The 21,346-nt window shown below is 52.3% G+C and overlaps 1 protein-coding gene across 2 annotated transcripts in view; it reads right to left on the reverse strand.

Moving 5' to 3' along the window:
• Positions 1 to 21,346, reverse strand: part of ERGIC1 (endoplasmic reticulum-golgi intermediate compartment 1) — a 111,989-nt gene that overhangs the window by 31,041 nt on the left and 59,602 nt on the right. For both annotated transcript variants that reach the window (XM_020910147.2, XM_070476831.1), the window contains exons 4-5: positions 11,150 to 11,244; positions 6,914 to 7,038 (exon numbers count right to left, since the gene is read on the reverse strand). In XM_020910147.2, the coding sequence (XP_020765806.1) occupies positions 6,914 to 7,038; positions 11,150 to 11,244 (220 nt within the window). The remainder of the gene's footprint in view (positions 1 to 6,913; positions 7,039 to 11,149; positions 11,245 to 21,346) is intronic.

A 21,346-nucleotide genomic window follows, 5' to 3' on the forward strand; every position in this document is an offset into this window, starting at 1 on the left:
AGGGCTTGTTACAACACAGATTCAGTAGGTCTGATGTGGGGCCTGAGAATCGGCATTCCTGACAGGTTCCGGGTGATGGTACTGCTCTTGCTGCGGGGCCCACTTTATTTATTTATTGACATACAGTTAACAATTAATACAATTAATATAGTTGTATTAATTTCTGCTGCATAGCAAAGTGAGTCAGTTATGCATATATACATTCTTTTTCATATCCTCTTCCATTATGGTTTAATCACAGGATATTGAATATAGGTCCCTGTGCTATACAGGACCTTGCTGTTTATCCATTCTATCTATAATAGTTTTCACTGCTAATCCTAAACGCCCAGTCCACCCCCCCCCCCCGCCCCCCGCCCCTCGGCAACTACAAGTCTGTTCTCGTCTGTGAGTCTGCTCCTGTTTTGTAGATGAGTTTGGGTCATATTTTAGACTCCGCATATATGTGATATCATACAGTATTTGTCTTTCTCTTTCTGACTTACTTCACTTGGTATGATAACCATCTGGGTCCATCCATGTTGTTGTAACTTGGGGACCCCACTTTGAGGGGTGCTGACATAGACCCACAACAGCCAACATCATCTGTTTAGATGACTCCCACATTTATATCTCCAGCCCAGAGCTCTCTAATGAACTCCAGAAGTACCCCCTCAACTTCCAATTTAATACCTCCAGTGAGAATCCTAAAGGACATGTGTCCAAAATTGATGGACTGAGTCCCAGCCCGCACTCCCACAGAATCCATGCTTTTCCAAGCTTCAAAACATAGAAAATGGGATGGCCTGACTGTCGAGACAAAAGTCCAGGAGGTTTCTTTGATTCCACTCTTGCCCTCGCCACCCACAACCAATTGATCAGTAAGTCCTGTTGATTCCAGTAAGTCTGGACCCTTCTCTCCAATACCACTGCCACAAGCATTGCCTGTGACCTCTGCTCTTGGCCCCCTCCAGTCGAGCTCCATGTAGATGCCCAAGTGATCTTTCTAAAGGTCTGCTGTCCAGGAGGACATTCCGTGATGATGGAAACATTTCATATCTGCACTAATATGGTAGCCACTAGCCACGTGTGGCTATGGAGCGCTTGCAAAGAGGCACGTGAGACTGGGGGACTGAATTTTACTCAATTTAAAAAAAGCTAACTTAAATGGAGCTGTAGGCTACTGTACTGGGTGGTGCAATTCTAAAGCATAAATCAATTGCACTGTTTTCTTGCTTAAAACCTTCAAATGGGTCCCATCACACTCACCATAAATCCAAGTCACAGGGCACAGCCAAGACCCTGTGTGGTACCTGATCTACAAAGGTAGCCCTTGAACCACACCTCCCAGCACCCACACCCTTGAGTATTTCTCCCAGTCCCTCCGTATTTCCACTGTAGAACCTGGGCTGGCAACTAACTCCCATTAACCCATAAAATGTGGCAGAAGTGATAGTCTCTGCTTTAGCATTTAAGGAGAACGGAGCTGTGATGCAAGAAATCCACATGGAGAGATGACATGGAGAGAGAGACAGGTCCAGTCATCCCCAGCATGTGGGCTGAGCTGCCCAGTCATCCAGCCGAGGCTGCAAGAAGGAGGGCACGCTAAGGGGGCACGCTGTCTAAGGGGAACGCTGTCTAAGGGGCACGCCGCGTTGGGCGCACACCGCGTCGGGGGGCAGGGGTATGCCGCGTCAGGGGCACGCTGTCTAAGGGGCACGCTAGGGGCATGCTGTGTAAGGGGCACGCTGCGTAAGGGGCATGGTGCGTATGGGGGCACGCTGTGTAAGGGGGCACACTGCGTAAGGGGCACGCTGCGTAAGGGGGCTAAGGGGCACGCTGAGTAAGGGGGCACTCTGCGTAAGGGGCACGCTGCGTATGGGGGCATGCTGGGTAAGGGGCACGCTGCGTAAGGGGCACGCTGTGTAAAGGGCACGCTGCTTAAGGGGCATGCTGCGTAAGGGGGCACGCTGAGTAAGGGGGCATGCTGCGTAAGGGGCACTCTGCATAAGGGGGCACGCTGCGTAAGGGGCACGCTGCATAATGGGCACGCTGAGTAAGGGGGCACGCTAAGGGGCACGCTGCGTAAGGGGCACGCTGCGTAAGGGGCACGCTGTCTAAGGGGCACGCTGCGTAAGGGGGCACGGTGCGTAAGGGGCACGCTGTGTAAGGGGCACGCTGCGTAAGGGGCACGCTGCGTATGGGGGCACGGTGCATAAGGGGCACGCTGCGTAAGGGGCACGCTGTCTAAGGGGCACGCTGCATAAGGGGCACGCTGTGTATGGGGCATGCTGTCTAAGGGGCACGCTGCGTAAGGGGCACGCTGTCTAAGGGGCATGCTGTGTAAGGGGCCACGCTAAGGGGCACGCTGTGTAAGGGGCCACGCTGTCTAAGGGGCACGCTGTGTAAGGGGCACGCTGCGTAAGGGGGCACACTAAGGGGGCTTTAGCTCCAGGTTCTTGTTTCCAATGAGACTCAGGCTCGGTGCGACGTTTAAAAGCCAGAAATCTGAACAACCACTGACGGGAGGATGCTGGAACCCCCCAGAAATAGGTACCCCGTGTCCTAAGACAAAGAAGCAGCCATGACAGGATGGGAGGAGAGGTGCAATCACGATAAAAATCAAATGGGTAGGCGACTCAGAATCTGGAGAACAGTAATACCAAAGAAGTTCTGGCATTGTTGTGAAGCTTCCGAGCCTCAAGTCAGGCTTCCCAAACTGGAATCTGCAAAGGGACTGGGGACCCCCAGGGAGTTTGACTCTGAAGGCTAGTGGGGTTTGATTACACGATTTCCACAGGACTGGGGAAAACAGAGCCTCCGGTCTCAGCACAAACAAAGTCTCCTGTGCCCCAAGACCCAGGGTGAAGGAGCAGTGACCTCACAGAAGACGGAACCAGACCTGCCTGCTAGCACTGGAGGGTCTCCTGTGGAGGTGAGGGTGGGCAACGGCTCACGGAGGGGACAAGGGCGCATGGAGCAGCAGCCCGGGAAGGGGTCGCTTGGCGGAGACCCTCTTGGAGGTCGCCATGAGCCCTAGCATAGAGCCTGTGCCTCAGGCCAACCACCAGGAAGGGACAGCAACCCCAGCCATCAGCAGGTAACTGAATTAAAGTTCTACTGGGCAGGGAGGGCCCTGCCCACCAGAGCGAGACCCAGTTTTTCTCACCACCAGTTCCTCCCATCAAAAAGCTCATACAAGCCTGTTGGCCTCATCTACCAGAGGGCAGACAGAAGAAGCAAGAAGAACCACAATCCCGCAGTGACTGGAAACAAAACCACATGACAGAAAGTAAAGCAGGGTGAAAGAGCAAAGGGTTTTGTACCAAATGAAGGGATAAGATAAAACCCCAGAAAAACAGCCAAATGAAGTAAAGATATGCAACCTTCCAGAAAAAGAATTCAGAATAATGATAGTGAAGATGATCCAGGATCTTGAAAAAAGAATGGAGGCAAAGATTAAGAAGATGCAAGAAATGTTTACCAAAGACCTAGAAGAACTAAAGAACAAACAAACAGAGATGAACAATATACTGGAAGGAATCAATAGCAGAATAACTGAGGCACAAAAAAGGATAAGTGACCTGGAGAACAGAATGGTGGAAATCACTGCCACAGAACAGAATAAATAAAAAAGAATGAAAAAAAAAAAAAAATGAAGACAGCCAAAGAGACCTCTGAAACAACATTAAATGCACCAACATTTGCATTATAGGGATCCTAGAAGGAGAAGAAACAGAAAAGACCTGAGAAAATATCTGAAGAAATAGCAGCTGAAAACCTCCCTAACACGGGGAAGCAAATACTAAACCAAGTCCAGGAAGCAGAGCGTTCCCAGCAGGATAAGCCATAGGAGGAACACAGAGAGACACGCAGTAATCAAAAATGACGAAAATCAGAGACAAAGATAAAATACTAAAAGCAACAAGTGAAAAACGACAAACAACATATAGGGGAACTCCCATCAGGTTATCAGTTGATTTCTCAACAGAAACCCAACAAGCCAGAAGGGAATGGCATGGTATATTTAAAGTGATGAAACGGAAGAACCTACAACCACGAATACTCTACCCAACAAGACTCTTGTTCAGATTTGATGGAGAAATCAAAAACTTTTCAGACAAGCAAAAGTTAAGAGAACTCAGCACCAAAAAAATAGCTTTAAAACAAATACTAAAGGAACTTCTCTAGGCAGGAAACACAAGAGAAGAAAAAGACCTACACAAAATAAACCCAAAACAATTAAGAAATTGATAACAGAATCATAAGTATTGATAATTACCTTAACTGTAAATAGTGTACCAACCAAATTCATAGACTGGCTGAGTGGATGAGAACATGTTCATGTATGCAGTTCTACTTGCCACTTCACTCTACTTAACCTCCCAATTGTATGTAATTATTTTATATTGTTAGGTTAATCATGTTCCCATTATGGCTTGAGATCATAATTATCTTTTGTTTTTTGTCTGGGTATTAATTGTGAAAACCAATAAACATCTTTTACTATTGTGATTATGTAACTATCATTCACTTAATATCATTTGTATCATGATTAGTCAACAGAAAATAGAATTCTGTATCACTAAAACTACCATTTGATAGAAAAACCTGAGTCTACTTTTTAAAATTCAGATGCATAACAGGATTATTTTGAATTTTTTTGAAAAACACAAATGCCCAGGTACTGCTATTCTTCTCTAAAGCTCCAGATGCATTTCTTTTTTTTTTTTAATGTTGTTTTATTTTTATGTTTTTACAGATTTTTTAAAGCTTTTGGCTGCACTGCATGGCATGTGGGATCTTAGTTCCCCAACCAGGGATCAAACCCACACCCTTTCCAGTGGAAGTATAGCATCTTAACCACTGGACCAACAGGGAAGTCCCCAGATGCATTTCTAATCAGCAGCCATGTTTAAAAACTGGACTAAATGAAAACATCATGTTGTACATGTAAACATATACAATTTAAATTTGTTAATTATACCTCAATAAAGCTGGAAAAAAGATTAATGTAAAAATATAATAATGTAATATATTATTAATATATAATATAATAATGTAAAATATGCATATATACAGAGAGTATAGATTAGAAAGACTTAAGAAACATTAACCAAACCAAACGCAAGGCAGTGTGTGAACCTTGTCATTATTGTTTTGAACATATCACAGAAAAATACATTTTTTTTAGAAAATTGGAGGAATCTGGACACCAAGTGGACGTTTGATGATAATAAGAGATTATTTTTTAGGCATTTTTAGGCATAATGATGGCATTGGGACTATGCTAAAAAGAATCCTTAGTTGTAGTCACACTGAAGTATTACACAAATACTGAATTATTTACAGATATAATGATACAATGAATGTCTATATTAAATAATCTAGAGTGAGTGAGTTGGAGAGTGGAGGAGGTATGGACAAAACAAGATTGACCAGATGTTAACTGTTCTTAAAGAAGGATGATGGGAATGTGTGTATGGGGGTTATAGTCTTCCTTCCCCTTTTCTGTATTCGAAATTTTTTAGTAATAAAAACTTTGTTAAAAAAATAAAATAAAAGCCAGAGATCTGGACGCCCAGGCTTTGACACTGGCTCTGAGGGATCTGAACGCTGCTACAGGGCACATGTACCTTGTTTGGGGCCGGGTGTGGTCAGTGAGTCTGCAGCCTCTGACCGAGACGGCAGGGAGAAGGGCATCTGAGCAGAGGCTGCAGGAGGGCAGGCAGAAACCGCGGCTCAACCGCTTCTCTGGTGGTCCAGTGGTTAAGAACCCACTTTCCAATGCAGGGGACTTGGGTTTGACCCCTGGTCGGGGAACTAAGATCCCACATGCTTCGGGGCAAGTAAGCCAGTGCCGTGTAACTACTGAGGCACTGCGCTCCGGAGCCTGTGCACAGAGAGCCTGCACAACTAGAGAAGTCCGTGTGCCCTATGAAGACAGCACCGTGAAAAAAAGCCAGGGGCTCAGTCTGTCTGCGGCTGGGAAGGAGAGCTGGGGGACATGGAGACAGCCGTGCAACCTTGGCTGAGATATTGAACCTCTCCGGGTCTCAGGTTCCTCATGTGTAAAAAGGCACCACCTCATAGTTGTTGCTCCACTGCAACAACACATCAAAAGCCCAGAAAAGTGCTGGCTGCCTCCGGGGTTCCCCGGTTTTCCCAAATGCACTGTGCTGACACCTTTAACTTAGGATCTGAAGTTCCTGGCTTTAGCGACAGAACAGCAGTGATACCTGAATGGCCCTTTGGAGCTGACCAGGTATTTTCAAGCCCATCCCCTCTCACTCTTCCCCTGCTTCACTCCTCATCACAGCACTTACCACCCACTGAAATGCTCTTTAGTTTGCACGCTGTCTGCCCTCCTCCACTAGAATGGAAGCCCTGCCAGTGCAGGAACACTGCCCCCCTGGTCCAGGCACTGCCCAGAGCGGACAGCCTACCCTGGAACACAGCAGCTGCTCCATGCAAGTGTTCTGAATGAATGAATGTGTAACAGCTCATTTACTCATCACAAAGACTTTGTGGAGTGAATGGTGTCATATTATTATCATCACATCCTCAGCCCAAAGATTTAAAAACTGAGGTTAAGATGGCCCGAGCGACCTGGAGACCTTTGCTTGGCCAAGAGAGGGCAGGGCAAGGATGCACACTCGGGCTCAGGGCTGCCAATCCCACCAACTTCTCACCACTCCCTCCTTCCACACTGGGAAGAAGAATAGCTCCTTCCTCAACCGGCCAGCTGGGGCTCCAAACCTCAGGGAGCCTGAAAACCCCACTCAAGATTCTTAGCAAGAATGGCCAGGTGCCTAGACGCGGGTCCTGAGCTTGCCAGGGGCCTGGGGAGGGAGGGCAAGTGGGTGGCCAGCTCCACCATCCGGTTTCCAGGGAGGAAGGGGACGGTGGGGAGGGGCCCAGGCAGGTCTCCTACCTTGTTGATGCTGAACTGCCCCTCGAAGCGGCAGCCCACCCCGTTGTTCAGCGGGATCTTCATCGAGTTGTCGATGTGCCCCACTTCATGCCTGCCCATCTCATCCTGGATGTCGAGCCCGACCACTGCAGGAGAACAAGAAGAGAAGAGTCACGGACACCCAGAGAAACAGGGACCCCTCATGCATCCACTGGATGGCCAGGCAGGGCCCCCAGCCACCCAGGAGCTCACAGTCTAGGGCCGCAGTCTAGAGTCAGAGAGAGGAGGAGAAAGGGGAGGCTGGAGCCAGAGTGAGGCAGCACACAGCGTTCCTGTCCCCTGCCACTACCAGCGCCAGCTAGAGAGTCGGGGGAGGCAGCAGCTAAGGGTGCAGGGGTGAGGACTCTGCTAGCCTCAAGGCTGCAGGGGGGCAGCGGAGGGCCAGGCTTAGAAAGGTGTCTTAATCCTGGTCTGGCCTTTTACCAGCTTGCGACCTTGGCTAAGGCACTTCACCTCTCACGTCTTGGTTTCCTTCCCTGTAAATGGGGAGTGGAGGGGTAGGGATAATAATGAAAGCTTCCTTGGAGAATCACAAGGGTCAGATAATTAATATGTGTTTAAAATGCTTACAATGGGCCTAGTGCTCAGTAGGTGGCAAGTACCTCACGGACGTCAGCACTTACTACATCTCAGTCTCTGTGTCCCCTGGGCATCCTTCAGGCTCAGGCAGTCATTCATTCACAGCTCACACCTTCCTTTACCCAGTGCCTGATCCTGCCCTCTAGGAGCATGGGCATGTTTCTGAATTCCTCAGTGCACTTAGAGGGGAAACCTGGGGCCTGGAGTCCTGGTCCTGGCTCCAATATGACTCTCCATCACCTACTATGACTCAGCTTCCCAGTCTGCAAAATGGGCAGGCTCAGGCCAACTGTATTCCCTGAGATGGTCGAAGCAGCAGGCGCGGGGTCCCTGTAAACTATGGAGACGCAGAGACAGCCTTGACAGGAAAGCTAAGAAAGCAGGTTGTGATACAGAGAAAGAGCAGCTGGAAGCAATTTTCAGTGAGCCGACTATTTTCTCCTTAAGAAAGGAAAAATGGGAAGAACCTGTATTACTCAATGGGGGACGGAAGGACAAGAGGGCCCATCCATAGAAGGGAGTGTGATGCACTATTAAAAATGATGCTCCCGGGTCTGAAGTATGTGGGAAATGCTGATGTCGTAATGTTCGGATTAAAGGAAACACAAGCAGGTCTCCATTTGACTCAGCAGTTCCACCTCCGGGGAGCTCATCCCCCAGACGCACGGCCATTGAGACGAGATACAGGCTCCGGGCAACCCGGTTTGGAATCATGATGACGGGAAGCAACCCAGCTGCCCACCAGTGGGGGACTGGTCAGTGGCACAGCCCCTCCAGGATGCTGTGTGGCGGGGGCAAGGAGACAGCTCAGCCCACATGCAGGGAGGCAGCCTGAGCGCTGGGGTGTCCCGTCCTGCCTGGGGCTCCTGGCTCTGCCCCTGCTGGCCACAGCACCTCGCGCAAGTTAGCCAACCTCTCTGTGCCTCCTAGGCTTGTGATGACTAAAAAAAGTTAAAACAGAACTGACTATGGGCTAGACCCTCTTCCAAGTGCCTTTTCCAAGAAAAGATACCCTTTGAACATCCCTGTGGGGAAGATATTATCATCAGACCCACCCTAAACTAGGGGACACTGGGGCACAGAAAGGTTAAGTAAGTTGCCTGAGATCTCACAGCTACAAAACAATGGCGCTTGGACGGAAACCCACAGAGTCTGGATCCAGATTCTGGCCACTCTGTAAGAACACCTCTCACCTCAACGCGCTCACACAACCAAGGGATTCGGGACAGGGCCTGGCCCCGAGCAAGGGCTGAATCAAAGGCAGCTGTGCTTATTATTTTACCAATATTATGAGTAATATAAGAGCCCCAAGATACAAATGGAAAAAACAAAAAATCTCAGAAAGGTCCCCTGCAGTTTGGTCCCAATTATGTTAAAAAACAAAACAAAACAACGATCAAACATGACCTATGTCTGCAGACAGACAGACAGACACACAGGGGTGGGAGGAGGATTCCTCCAGGTGGCTGGCATGTGGAATGAACTTGTTTCTTTTACATTTTTTTAATGTTACTTCTGTATTTTGAACTCATATCTTTTTTTTTTTTAAGGTATCCCTGTATTAGTTGTGTAACAGAAAAATATTATTTCTGAAAGCAGGATGTGAGACTGCACAGGCAGCATGATCTCAGCCATGTTCAGAAGCACAGGGAATGGAAGGCCAACCGGATGGAGCGGCGTCAAATGTCAACTGATGCTGTCATCGGGGGTGGAATTATGGGCGATTTCATCTCTCTCTGCTGCCCTGGATTTTCCAAAGGTACAGTGATGAGCATGCATTTTTTTTCTATAACACAAATCTGAAGTTCCTCAAAGGAAAGTCTGAGTGTGGGGCTCTGGTGGGGTGGGGAGGGCTCCGGGGTCGGCGTAACCGGCAGCGTGAGGTCGCTCAGCCCCTCCTGGGCTGGAACCCAGCCTAGAACCACCTCTCCTCCCACCCCTGCTCTGTTGGTCCCAGTCCTCGGCCTAAGAATTTCCTTGTTCCAGAGACATGGCCAACTCCCGAATGAGAAGCTGCCAGACCAAGTGTTTTTCTGAGAGAAAGAGAAAAAGTAAAAATAAGACCAACCCATTTCAACAGGTTCCCTGGCTCGGGGCCCACTGTGGATTCAACACTGTGATGTAATTCTCACCAAAAGCAATAACAGGGCTGAATCTCTCCCTATCTCTGCCGCAGACCCACCCAACGGTCTGCCCTTCAGGAGGAAGGGAGTGAGTGGGAGGAGGTGGAGGGTCTGAATGGGGTCAGCGCCAGGCTGGGGCAGAGGGGCAGCTGGAAACCCAGCCTGCTCATGAACAGATCTAGGAACCAGCTCCTCAGAACCTCCAACAACAAGCCAGAGACAAAACTATGCTGGGCTTCCCTGGGGGACCAGTGGTAAAGACTCTGCCTGCCAATGTAGGGGACATGGGTTCAGTCCCTGGTCTGGGAGGATCCCACATATTGAGGGACAATTAAAGCCTGTGTGCCTCAACTACTGAGCCTGAGCTCTAGAGCCTGGGGGCCTCAACTACTTAAGCCTGTGCGTCTAGAGCCTGTGCTCTCAAATGGGAGAAGTCACTGCAATGAAAAGCCACGCACCACAGCTAGGAAGTAGCCCCGCTGTCCACAAGCAGACGGAACCCGAGCGCAGCAATGAAGATCCAGCACAGCCATAAACAAATAATATTTTTTTTTAAAGAGATAGCACTATGCCTGTTTTACAGTTGACGAAATGAGGCTTGGAGGGGTCACCTTAGCCAGGGCCACACAGTTTCAGTAAGCAAAGGAGCTGGAATCTGATCCCTAAACCAGAATCCCAAAGAGCTTTGTTTTATACAGGTTAATTCATTCTCCTGGTTTTGAAACAATTTTTTTTTTTAAAAGTGCTCACTTTGGCAGCACATATACTAAAAAAAACAAAACCAAACAAAAGCCCCCCCCCACAGACACATAAAGGAGTGCAAAGTAGAAGGGGATGTTTCCCATGGCTAACAACGCTGCGCTCACCCTGTTCCAGGTGATGCCTCCTGGGCAGCTGCGGGTCTCCACGCCTTGGGTTGCCTGGGAGGCTACGTGGCCTCTTCCCCACCCCCCGCCCCCCCCCCCCCGCACACCACTCTGCAGGCATCGGTCAAGGACATGAATAACAACAGGCCAGCCCCCCTTGCTGCCAGGCGGGACAAACCATGACGTCATTCACACGCCACAGCTCCCCGCAGGATCAGGCTGCAATCAGACGTCAGCCGAACACGCACCTCTGCCTGGCGTCTCACCTCCCTCACGCCCTTACAGGTTCCTCCTGGGAGCCCTCTCTCACTCAGTCACTTACAGAAACATCTAGGCTTTGCTTCTTGGGAACTTGACCTCAGAGACACCCTACCCCTACCTCAACCTGGCTACTCTCTAGAGGTAAATTGTTGGCAGTTTCTTAAATGTAGTTTTTAACTCCCAGAAACCTCCAAGTGCACGCACGTGGCACGACACCCTCCCCACTAAAAGCAGGGAGGGAGAGGTTCCTGCTGCTCACTGCCTGCTTGCCATCCACCTGCCGTCCCGACTTACCTCACCATCTCCGCACACACAGCACTGTCTACAGCTGGCGTCTTGCGGAGCAGAGGGGTGCTGGGAATACTCACATTCGCAGTGCAAGTTGGGGAGACTGATGTTCAGGCTGACGTCAATCTTGCCCCCGCTGTCCTTGTCCGGGTCATCGACGTACAGCTCGTTCACGCTGCAGGAGACACGTGCGGGAGCCTCGATGAGACGGGGGACTCATCCTGGCTGTAGGGGGCAGCCAGGGACACTTCACTTGGTGACCAAGGCTCTGATGACCTGGACCCCCAGCTGGGGGAAGCCTGGGCCTGCCCGGGCTCAGGGGAGCTGGGCTCCCGTCTCCATATGTGGTTGTGGCTTAGTTGCGAAGTCGTGTCCAACTTCTGTGACCCCATGGATCGGAGCCCACCAGGCTCCTCTGTCCATGGGGTTTTCCAGGCAAGAATATTGGAATGGATTGCCATTTCCTTCTCCAGGAGGTTTTCCTGACCCAGGGACCAAACCCAGGTCTCCTGTGCTGTCTCCTGCATTGCAGGTGGATTCTTTACCAAGGGAACTACTTTGGGAATTACAGCCCATCTCCATGGCACCCTCCAAATTCCGGCCTCACCACTTGGAAGGAGGGGAGGGGGACTGGACAGAATGATGGGAAGAGCATGGCTTTCGGAGTCAGATGATTCATTTTCCACTTGTGATCCTGCCACTTCTCTACGGAACTCAGGTAGATAACTTCACCTCTGTGAACCCTTGGATTAAACAGGGGTACCCCTACCCACTGTTCATGGGGTGTCCTGAATACTTAAATGCAAAATCAGACCGTATTAGGGATCAGGGCCTGACACCGACAGGCACACAGGTCCAGACTGCCTCCTCTCTGAGCTCCCCTGACCCGCTCAAGTGGGGCGTCTCTGGGCACTCATCCTCTCCCCAGCTCTCACAAGGCCCTGGGCCAGGCACCACCTCCAAGACATGACTAGCACACAGGTCACCTTCCTCTGGCTGCTGTTACACATTATCACAAACCTAAAGGGTTAAAACCACACACATCTATTCTCATACTTCTGGAGGTCAGAAGCCCGAGATGGGTCTGTGGGGCTGTGCTCCTTCCAGGGAGAATCCGTTTCAAGCTTCCAGAGGCCTGGGTTCCTGGCTCCTTCCTCCCCCTTCTGTGCCAACCACACGGGAGCTGCTCTCCTCTCTGATCTCCTCTGTCCCTCCTGTGAGGACTCTCGTGATTCCATCTACGTGATAACCCAAGATCATCTCCTGTCTCCAGACCCTTGACATAATCACATCTGTAAAGTTCCTTTTACCTTTGTAAGGTAACATACTTGCTGCTTTCGGGGACAGGGACCTGGGTGTCTGGGTGGGGTGGGGGAGGCACAGTGTGGGGCAGATCACTCCATGGACAGCTAGGCCACCTTGCTGTCGGGGACAACAGTACCACATTGGGACCTGCTAGCAAGATGCTAAGTGTTCAGTGTGTGCTGACCTATTTGATCACCAGCTGTTCTTTCATTTAAAAATATTTACTTATTGATTTGGCTGTGCCAGGTCCTAGGTGCAGCACTCGGGATATCTGATCTTTGTTGCAGCAGGTGGGATATTTAGTTGTGGCATGAGAAACCTTAGTTGTGGCATGTGGGACCTAGTTCCCTGACCAGGGACTGAACCTGGGTGCCCTGCATTGGAAGCATGAAGTCTTAGCCACTGAACCCTTAAGGAAAATCCTTCAACAAATACCTTTTGAGCATGTACTACCTGTCAAGCACTAGAGAGAGTGAGGAATCAGATAGACAAGGTCCCTGCCTTCATTTACATTTGCTCCTTGGAAGAAAAGCTATGACAACCTAGACAGTGTATTAAAAGGCCAATTTGCCGACAAAAGCCCGTATAGGCAAAGCTATGATTTTTCCAGTAGTCAAGTACGGTCGGGAGAGCTGGACCATAAAGAAGGCTGAGTGCCAAAGAACTGATGCTCTGAACTGTGGTGCTGGAGAAGACTCTTGGGAGTCAAGGAGATCAAACCAGTCACTCCTAAAGGAAATCAACCCTGAATATTCATTGGAAGAACTGATGCTGAAGCTCCAATACTTTGGCCACCTGATCCAAAGAGCCAACTCATTGGAAAGCACCCTGATGTTGGGAAAGATCGAGGGCAGGAGAAGGGGGCAACAGATGATGAGATGGCTGGATGGCATAGCTGGATGGCATCACCAACTCAATGGACATTAGTTTGAACAAATTCCGGGAGACACTGAAGGACAGACTGGCATGCTGCAGTCTGTGGGGTCGCAGAGTCAGACACGACTTAGTAACTGAACAACCAACAACTTCCTTCACTGAGCTGAGACACTGTTTGCCTCCTAAATAAACACGTCACCCCAACTAAGATGACTGCTTTGATGGAAAGCTTTGGGGTGCTGCGGGAGGGACTCACGGGGTGATGGACCCCTGGGGAGAGTGAGCTGGGAAGGTGTCTGAGGAGATGAGAGATGAGGTCTGAAGGATGAGGAGGCTGTCCTGGCAAAGAGAGAGGGAGAGTCGTTGGGACCTGTGCAGAAACCTGGAAGCAGGGAGGGCAGGGGTCATTTGGGGAAATGCATGAAGGTCGCCATGGCTGCAAAGCAAAGGGAAATGGGCGTGATGCAGTCAGAGAAGGGGCAGAGGCCAGGTTAGGCAGGCACGAGGCTCCATGAGGCCTTCAGACTAGATCCCAAGCACAGCAGTGTGGTCTGGCTGGCACCTTGATAGGATCTGTCTGGCAGATTCGAGGATGGCCCAGGGGGTCCCCTTGCACCAGGGAGACCCGGGAGGCTGCTGCTGTGGTCAGAGGTGGCAGCCTGGACCCGGTGTCCAGGAAGATGGAAAGGAGGGAGGGACGCAGGGTACCAGGCGTGGGGCAGCCAGGACTCGCCAATGGACAGGGCGTGCGGGTGGGTGGAGGGAGGCATGTTAGCAGATGGCCACGTTTCTTTCTGGAACCACGTGTTAGGCTGGGAGCCCCTGAGAGAGGGAGCCCAGGACTACTGGGGAAGGAAAAATACCAAGTTCCCTACGGCTGTGCAGAGCTCAAGGCCACTCGGAGACATCCTCGAGGAGGTGCTGAGTGGACACCAGGTGGCTGCGGCTGAAGCCCACCTCTGATTCCAGGTCACTCCCCAGTGAGATAGCACCAGCTCTAGAGATCAGCCTAATGGACAGTGCATGAGGCAGCTGGGCTGTGGTTATTTTAAACATAAGTCAGGCCCTGTGGGCCCTGTCCATAGACTATAACATAGAGGACTGTTGGCTCCAAACAACTGGATTTTAAAGACAGCCTTGTGAATGATGACTTCTTTGGGAAAGAACGAGTCAGGCTGGGGCAAAGGCACTTCATTTTTACTAAGACCCTGTCTTTGTGTCCCTAGCTCCTAGTGTAATGTCTCTGATGCTCAGTTAACAAGAAAAGGTAGGCTCGGAAAGATACCTGGGGCCTGTTTCCTTGGGAGTCACAGGACGTGCTCAGAGACGAGAGAGCAACAGAGCCGGCTTGGCCTGCAGATGGCTGCGCCTGCAGCCCAGGGAGCCAGGAGAGGCCCAAACAGGTCTGCACACGTTCACGTTATCCCATCTGCTCCGGGGAAACACCCTGATCTCCATTTTATTCTCTTTTGGGCCATGTCACGCGGCAGGTGGGATCTTAGTTCCCTGACCCGTACCCCTTGAAGTGGAAGTGTACAGTCCTAACCACGGGACCACCAGGGGGTCCTTGATCTCTGTTTCAGAACCAGGAAACTTGAGGCGCAGAGAAGGTGAGCCCCTTCCCCAAACAGAGTCAGTCAAGGTGGAGCCCCAAGTCAGGTCTGCCTTCCACCAGCCTCTCAGGGCTCACACTGCCTGCCCTCCCTCCCGCCCTCAGCATCCAGGCTCAAGGGAGGAACTGAAGGGGGCCTGGCCCTCTGAAGCCGCCAGGTGTGAGACAGGAGACGGGGCTGGGCTTGGCCCACATGAGCGATCAGGAGGAACAAGTGAGCCACTGGCAGGGGAGCGACCAGGACCACAGGAGCTTACGCTGGAGGAAGGCTAACTTGTTCACAGCCAAATGCTCCTTCTCAAGCCTTCAGTGCCCCATTTCTATAATTCGCAGCCCCACAGGGTTGCTGAGTAACAAGGTCACTGGGTGCTTAACAGAACATCACAGAGGAAGAGCCCTCCGCTTCTCTTCCCAGCTTCTTAAGACTCTTCCTTGAAGCGACTCACCTGGGAGGCGGGGCCGCTGCCTGTCGCTGATGGCCTGTGGGATGATGTCACCCCCTGGCAATCCTCTGGAGGTGACCTCAGCGCACAGTGAGGTGCAGCCCAGGTGTGGCGCCAAGGTGAGCTCACCCCGGAGGCTCCAGGAGGCCTCTCCCTGGGGCTGAAGTGCCGCCCCTGGACAAAGAGGCCGAAGGACTGGGGAGGGGCTGGGAAACTCACCGGCCTGAGGGCTGGGGGCCAGCCTGGTTACATAAGGCTGGGACTGGCTGCTCCCAGGCGCCTTCCTGAAGGGCCCAGGGCTGCAGGATAAACACAGCTCAGTCACCTGTCCGCCCGCCTGATGAGGTCAGTACAGCCGCCTTTCACACCCAGGGAGAATGTTCCAGGGACCCTGGGCTCCTGCCACCGCCTGCCAGGCCGCAGGCCTGCCCCCAGCACCGATCACGGGCGCCTGCCAAGCCAAGTTAACTGCTACCGGCCAGACTGACTCCGACAGGCCACTCTATGTTACACGCGTACCTTGATAAAAAGAAGGAGAGAGAAAACAGGAAAGGGAGGGAGAAAAGGAGAAAAAGAGGGCCGGCGGCTCCAGTGACTTCACAGGCGTGTTTGAGGGTCGGTGTGAGGCGGCGGGCTGCCCTGGACAAGCGGTGTGTGTCACTCCTGCGTCTGAGGGGCTAGCACACAGCACAGGCCCTGCCAGGCAGAGACAGCAAGACTGCGCGACAGACCTCCAGGCTCCCGGGGTTCAGCTCCTAGCTCTGCCACCCACGGGCTGATCTTCTACAAAGGCCTTTCCTTCTTCACCCACTGTTTTCCCAGACGGAAAACGGGGACACAACCTTAGAAAATCATACACGCCTGGTGAATGTCCACTACGCTTACTGTTATCATCGTAATGTTCACTGAGTTCAAAGTCCCAGGGACAGCGACAGGATCCACTTCACAGCCTTGTTGAGAGGAATAACATGTGTGTGAGACGCGTGGCGGCCCCTGGCACATTCTGCGGTGCTTAGTCGCTCAGTCGGGTCCGACTCTGAGACCCCACGGACTGTAACCCGCCAGGCCTCTCTCTCTGTCTATGAAATTTACCAGACAAGAATACTAGAGTGGGTTGCCATGTCCTACCCCATGGGATCTTCCCGACCCAGGGAACTAACCCATATCTCCTACACTGGCAGGTGGATTATTTACCACTGACCCACCTGGGAAGCCCTGGTATATTCTAAGGCCTGCACAAAAGCTGGCCTTGCTAATCCAAGGAGATGTCCCAGTTCTGGGTACCCAGCTGGTGCCAGGCACTACGCTGGGGCCTTTCACACATACTAGCTCGTTTAATACTCACGGCGCACCAGCATTTAATAGGGGTTACTGTTCTCTTTTCACAAGGATGAAACTGGGCTCAGAGGAAGACAGATAAAGGACTGGCCAAGATCACACAGCTGGGAGACCAGAGAGGCAGAATCTGAAGCCGGAGCCACCGGTGCCCAGAGCCATGCTCTTTCTACCGCATTCCATTGGATGGGACGGATCAATGAAAGACTGAGAGGCAGGTGGCTCCCACGGAGGCCTGTGATGCAGGGGCCACCATCTTTCTGATGAACTCCAGACGCCCAGCCCACCTCACCCCACCCCTGGCCAAGTACCTCCCGGGCGTGGAGGGTTAAGGGGTCCACTCCCTTCTGCCCTGCCCTTTGTCATCGCTCCCTTCGCCCCTTGGTGGGCTTCAGCATCTGCTCCCTGCCCCCAGCCCCCAGCCCAGACAAGGGCTCCCTGGACCGGCAGCAGAATGCGCATGCTCACGACTTCTGCTGGGGCGAGGCACACTCCAGGTGGGGGACGCCAGCCAGCATGGGGGTCAGTCAGTGAGCAGCAGCCACGTAGGGAGAGAGGAAAAGAGGGACTGGGGAGGTGTGGGCAGGGGAGGGTAAGTGGAATGTTAACAGAGGGACTTGAAATCCTAGGCTGAGGCGTGAGTCCGATGACATCTACGGAAAACAATTTTATTTGCTTTTAGAAAAGTACTTGAATACTTCGGATTCCTGCCCAAAGTCACTGACCTCCATGCTTAATCATTTGACTTAATGGAAACTTACACAGCAGTGAGGCTCGCGGTAAGGGCCTGGGGTGGGAGTGGTAGGAGAAGGATGAGGTTAGGCAGGCAAGCTCTCTGGGACCCTGAGTTTGAAATCCTGACAGTTCCAGGGGCAAGTCCAACTATGACCTACTAGGCGGATGTCCAGAAAGCATCTTTTTCCAGCCACCTAGTCCTGCCCCCGCCCCTTTCCCCATAGCCATCGCCCTGGGACCCTCAGCCCCTCTGTCCTGGGTCATCATTCAGCCCCTCTTAACAGGCCTTGGCCTCCAGGGTCACCTCATCCCACACCCATCTTTGCAAGAGGTGATCTTTCCAAGGCACAAACCTGATCCCATCATTCTGCTCAGAAGCTTTCAGGCCTCCTGCTGCTCCTCCAAGGGGCGACCATGGCTCTCTACCCAGCTTGGGCTCCCAATCCAGACCTCAGAGTGGGTAACCTGGGCTCCTAGGGAGCCATCCAGCCCCTCCTCCTGGCTAAGCTACTGGCCACCCCACTAGGGGCCTGCGTGTGAGGATAATGCCCAATTAATTCAGGGGAATGCCCAAGTTCCAACTCGGTGGGCAAGGGCCGCCTGCCTGTGCAGTCACCTTGCCCCTAGAATGGAGGATGCAAGTCTCTCAGGGAACTATTCCTACCAAAAAACAGGAGTTCCCATGTCCCTAGGGCTCTAAAATGCTCTGAACAGAAAAGAGCAGGATACGGGGGCCTGGTACCAAGTCTAGGCTTTGCCCTCAGACAGGCCTGAACCGGTTCTTGCTCAGACTGCTCACTAACCAACCTCGCTATGGTTTTAGCCTCCTGGTGCCTCAGTTTCCTCAGCTATAAAGTGAGACTGATGCCAACAGCTGTACTTGGCGCCAGGGGTTCTGTGACCATGAAGAGAGATGAGCACTGTAAAGTGCTGACTTAAGTGGCCAGCACATGGTCACCCACTATAAATCAAAACTGGAAAGTACGATGAGTTGTATTAAGCTATAAATGATCAATGAAGAGATCCAGTGACCACATTTTTTAAATTATAAATCCTCATCAAGTTAATAATTGAGAGGAGACAGAGCCTGGGCAGTCAAAGGCTGGAATGTACTGTGGCCGTGTCCTCTGAGGACGGGGTGCCATTCCCCTGGAACACGGAGCCTCTGGGCACCCCGCAGGGCCACTTTCCCACGGATAATTAATGGCCGGGTCAAAGTCCAACCACGCAAACAGGTCTCCCTCTCCACCGGGCTGGGCCAGAATAGCCTCTTATGTCACTGATAACCACAGGCCAGTGCTGGAGCGATGGTGATCCACCAGCGGTGACCTCATCTCCTTGGGTTACAATTTCACAGTGGGGAATGGGGAGGCTGATCCGCTGTGGTCACCAAACTGCCAGGGAGGGCCAGCCATCCCGCAAAGGAGAAGAACTGTGACCCCTAGTCCTTTCTGGACCAGCAGGGCTTCCTGGGGGCCAGGGCAGTCAAAGAAGCTTCTGAGAGAGGAAGGACCCCAAGGCACAACTCCTACTCCTCTGGAATGTTCCGTGGAGTCCTCGCCCCTGAGAACGCCCTCTGGGCAGCTCCTGCTCCTTGGGCACGAGCCAGCGGAGAGAAAGGAAGCACTAGGGTCACTGCATCATCACGGATGGAGCCTCTGGCCCCAACAGGCCTCTCCCCTCACGCCCCTGCCCTCCCTCTCTCCCCGCGGGGCGGTGCTCATCAGCCCAGAGCTGGATGCAAGGCAAGCACTGAGTGAATGGTCCCTCGTGTTTAGATCCCGCCCCTCACCCCTCATGTTTCCTCCTGTCCAGGGACATGGTGGGGCCAGAGTGTCCAGAACGCCCCCAGGAGCCAAGAAGAGGACGTCCCGGAAAGGGGACCGGGCCAGAGTGGTGGGGACACACCGTGCTCCAGGGGAAGGCGGGCCCCGCCCCGGTAGGTGGGCGAGCTGGCCGGCGTGCACACGGCCGCAGGCTCCTCCTGCCGCAGTCACCGGCTCTGACGCCCAAACGCACCTGCTGGGCACCCCACCTCACTACGGGCGAAGCGGACGATCAGCTGAAGGAACTGCCCCTCAGGATGTCGGCAGAAGGCGCGGGAGGCCCGTTCTTAACTCAAGGGAAGGGACAAAGAACACTCACAAGCACTCCGTACACACACTGCTTTTTTCTGTTACACAGGGAAGAAACATGAAATGAATAAATGTCTGAAGGGATATGCATCTACTGATATTAAAGTACATAAGGCACTATATTAAGCTCCTTGTAGGTAAATAATCTTGCTAAAATCTCACGAAACACCACATACCTTCCTTATCTCCCATCCTGCTTTTTCTTCAGAGCCCTATCACTGACAGACACATTCCATTTTTTTTGGCCTGCTGACCATCTGTATCCACTGCCTGCATCTTTGGCTCCTCTTGAGCATGCAGCCACACAGGAGCGAGCCAGGCAGACCTCACCCCAGACTTCCGGGGTCAGGACCAAGGGTGATCCGCACTGACCTACAGCAGTGCACAGCGGCCACCTGCCCCACGTTCTGCTCTCCCTTTCGCTCACTTGGCTCTATACACACCCGCTCTCTATACGCACACTGGGTAACCTCTGCCTCAGGGCCTTTGTACTTGCCAGTGTCCCTGCCTAGAATACCTAAAGCCTTGCACCTGGTACCCGGGACACGGTCAGGGCTGCCTCCTCGCAGCTGCCACGCGGGGACCCCTTCTCACCTCATCTAGAACATGAGTAGTCTGCACAGCAGCCCCCCTCCCAGGGAATGGGGTGTGCCTGGCACACAGTAGGTCCTTCATAATGCCAGCAGGTCTCAATTTCTGGCTGCTCTCCCTGCTTCTACCTCCAAATCATGATGGGATGACTCGTGAAATATCCAGTGGCCCAAATATACACACTTGACTAGGACGGAGTCCGTTCTGGGGGGAACAAGGTGCTCTGTCTGACCCCTGCCTGGTCAAGGAGCGTGTCTTAGGAAGGAGACGAGCCTCCTTGGGCCTGGAAGGTTGCCTGGATTCTGGTGTGCCCTCCCTTGTTGGGCCAGCAACACCGGGACCCAGAGGGGGTGGCACCTTGCCCAGCATCACAGAGTAGCTGGCCTGACCCTGGATCTCCCATGGCCTCGTCCAGTCTTTCCACTGCTCCATGTGGCCCCTGGGGCTGTGGTGCCATCAGGGCTACAAACAGGATCAGAGGAACAAGGAAGACAAAGTCTCCCACATCAGAGGAGGGCAGAAAGCTATATTCAGAAGCGAGTTGTGGCGGAGGGGTGGGGGGAGAGGCGGGACGTGGGCAGGTCCCCTTGCCTCTCTGAGGCTCAGTTTCCTCGTCTGTAAAGACGAGGGGATGTCTGTAGATGAACGGCGGGGACGGCTGCACCAAGGTCCATCCTGGGCTGTGCAGTTATGCTTCCCCGTCTCCTACTGTCTTGTGGCTGACGGGGAGGCACAGCACACCAAGAGATTCCATGAGTGAAAAAGAGAATTCCAGTGTTGGACAGGAGAGTGGGTGGCCACAGCCCAGCCCCGTGATGACTTTCTGGGTTGTAAACATGGAAATGAAGAGGTCTGGAAGCCAGAGGTGAAGGCAGGAAGCTTCTGGGTCTAATTCATCTTGGAGGGGCATCTGATGAGGCCGTGACTGAATAATTCCAGTGGCATTCGATGTTACACAGGCCCCAGAGGATTTACTGGGTTATCTAGACAACAGATGATTCTAGGAATCCGGGATGCATTCACAATGCGTCAATCACTGCCAGGAAGCCCACGCGGACTCCTCACGCAGTGTGGGCTCAGGACAGGGGAGGGGACGTGGTGGAGGGGCTGCCCTCTGATGTCAGAGCCTTGCCTCCACGTGGGTAGAGAGCTGCCCTCTTTTTTTCCTCTGAATTCTTCCAGCTCTAACATCAAATGACCCTGTGATGACTCAGAGGGAAAAAAGCCCACTGGCCAAACGCAGAG

Source organism: Odocoileus virginianus, chromosome 14 (assembly GCF_023699985.2).
Source record: "Odocoileus virginianus isolate 20LAN1187 ecotype Illinois chromosome 14, Ovbor_1.2, whole genome shotgun sequence".
Classification (NCBI taxonomy): domain Eukaryota; kingdom Metazoa; phylum Chordata; class Mammalia; order Artiodactyla; family Cervidae; genus Odocoileus; species Odocoileus virginianus.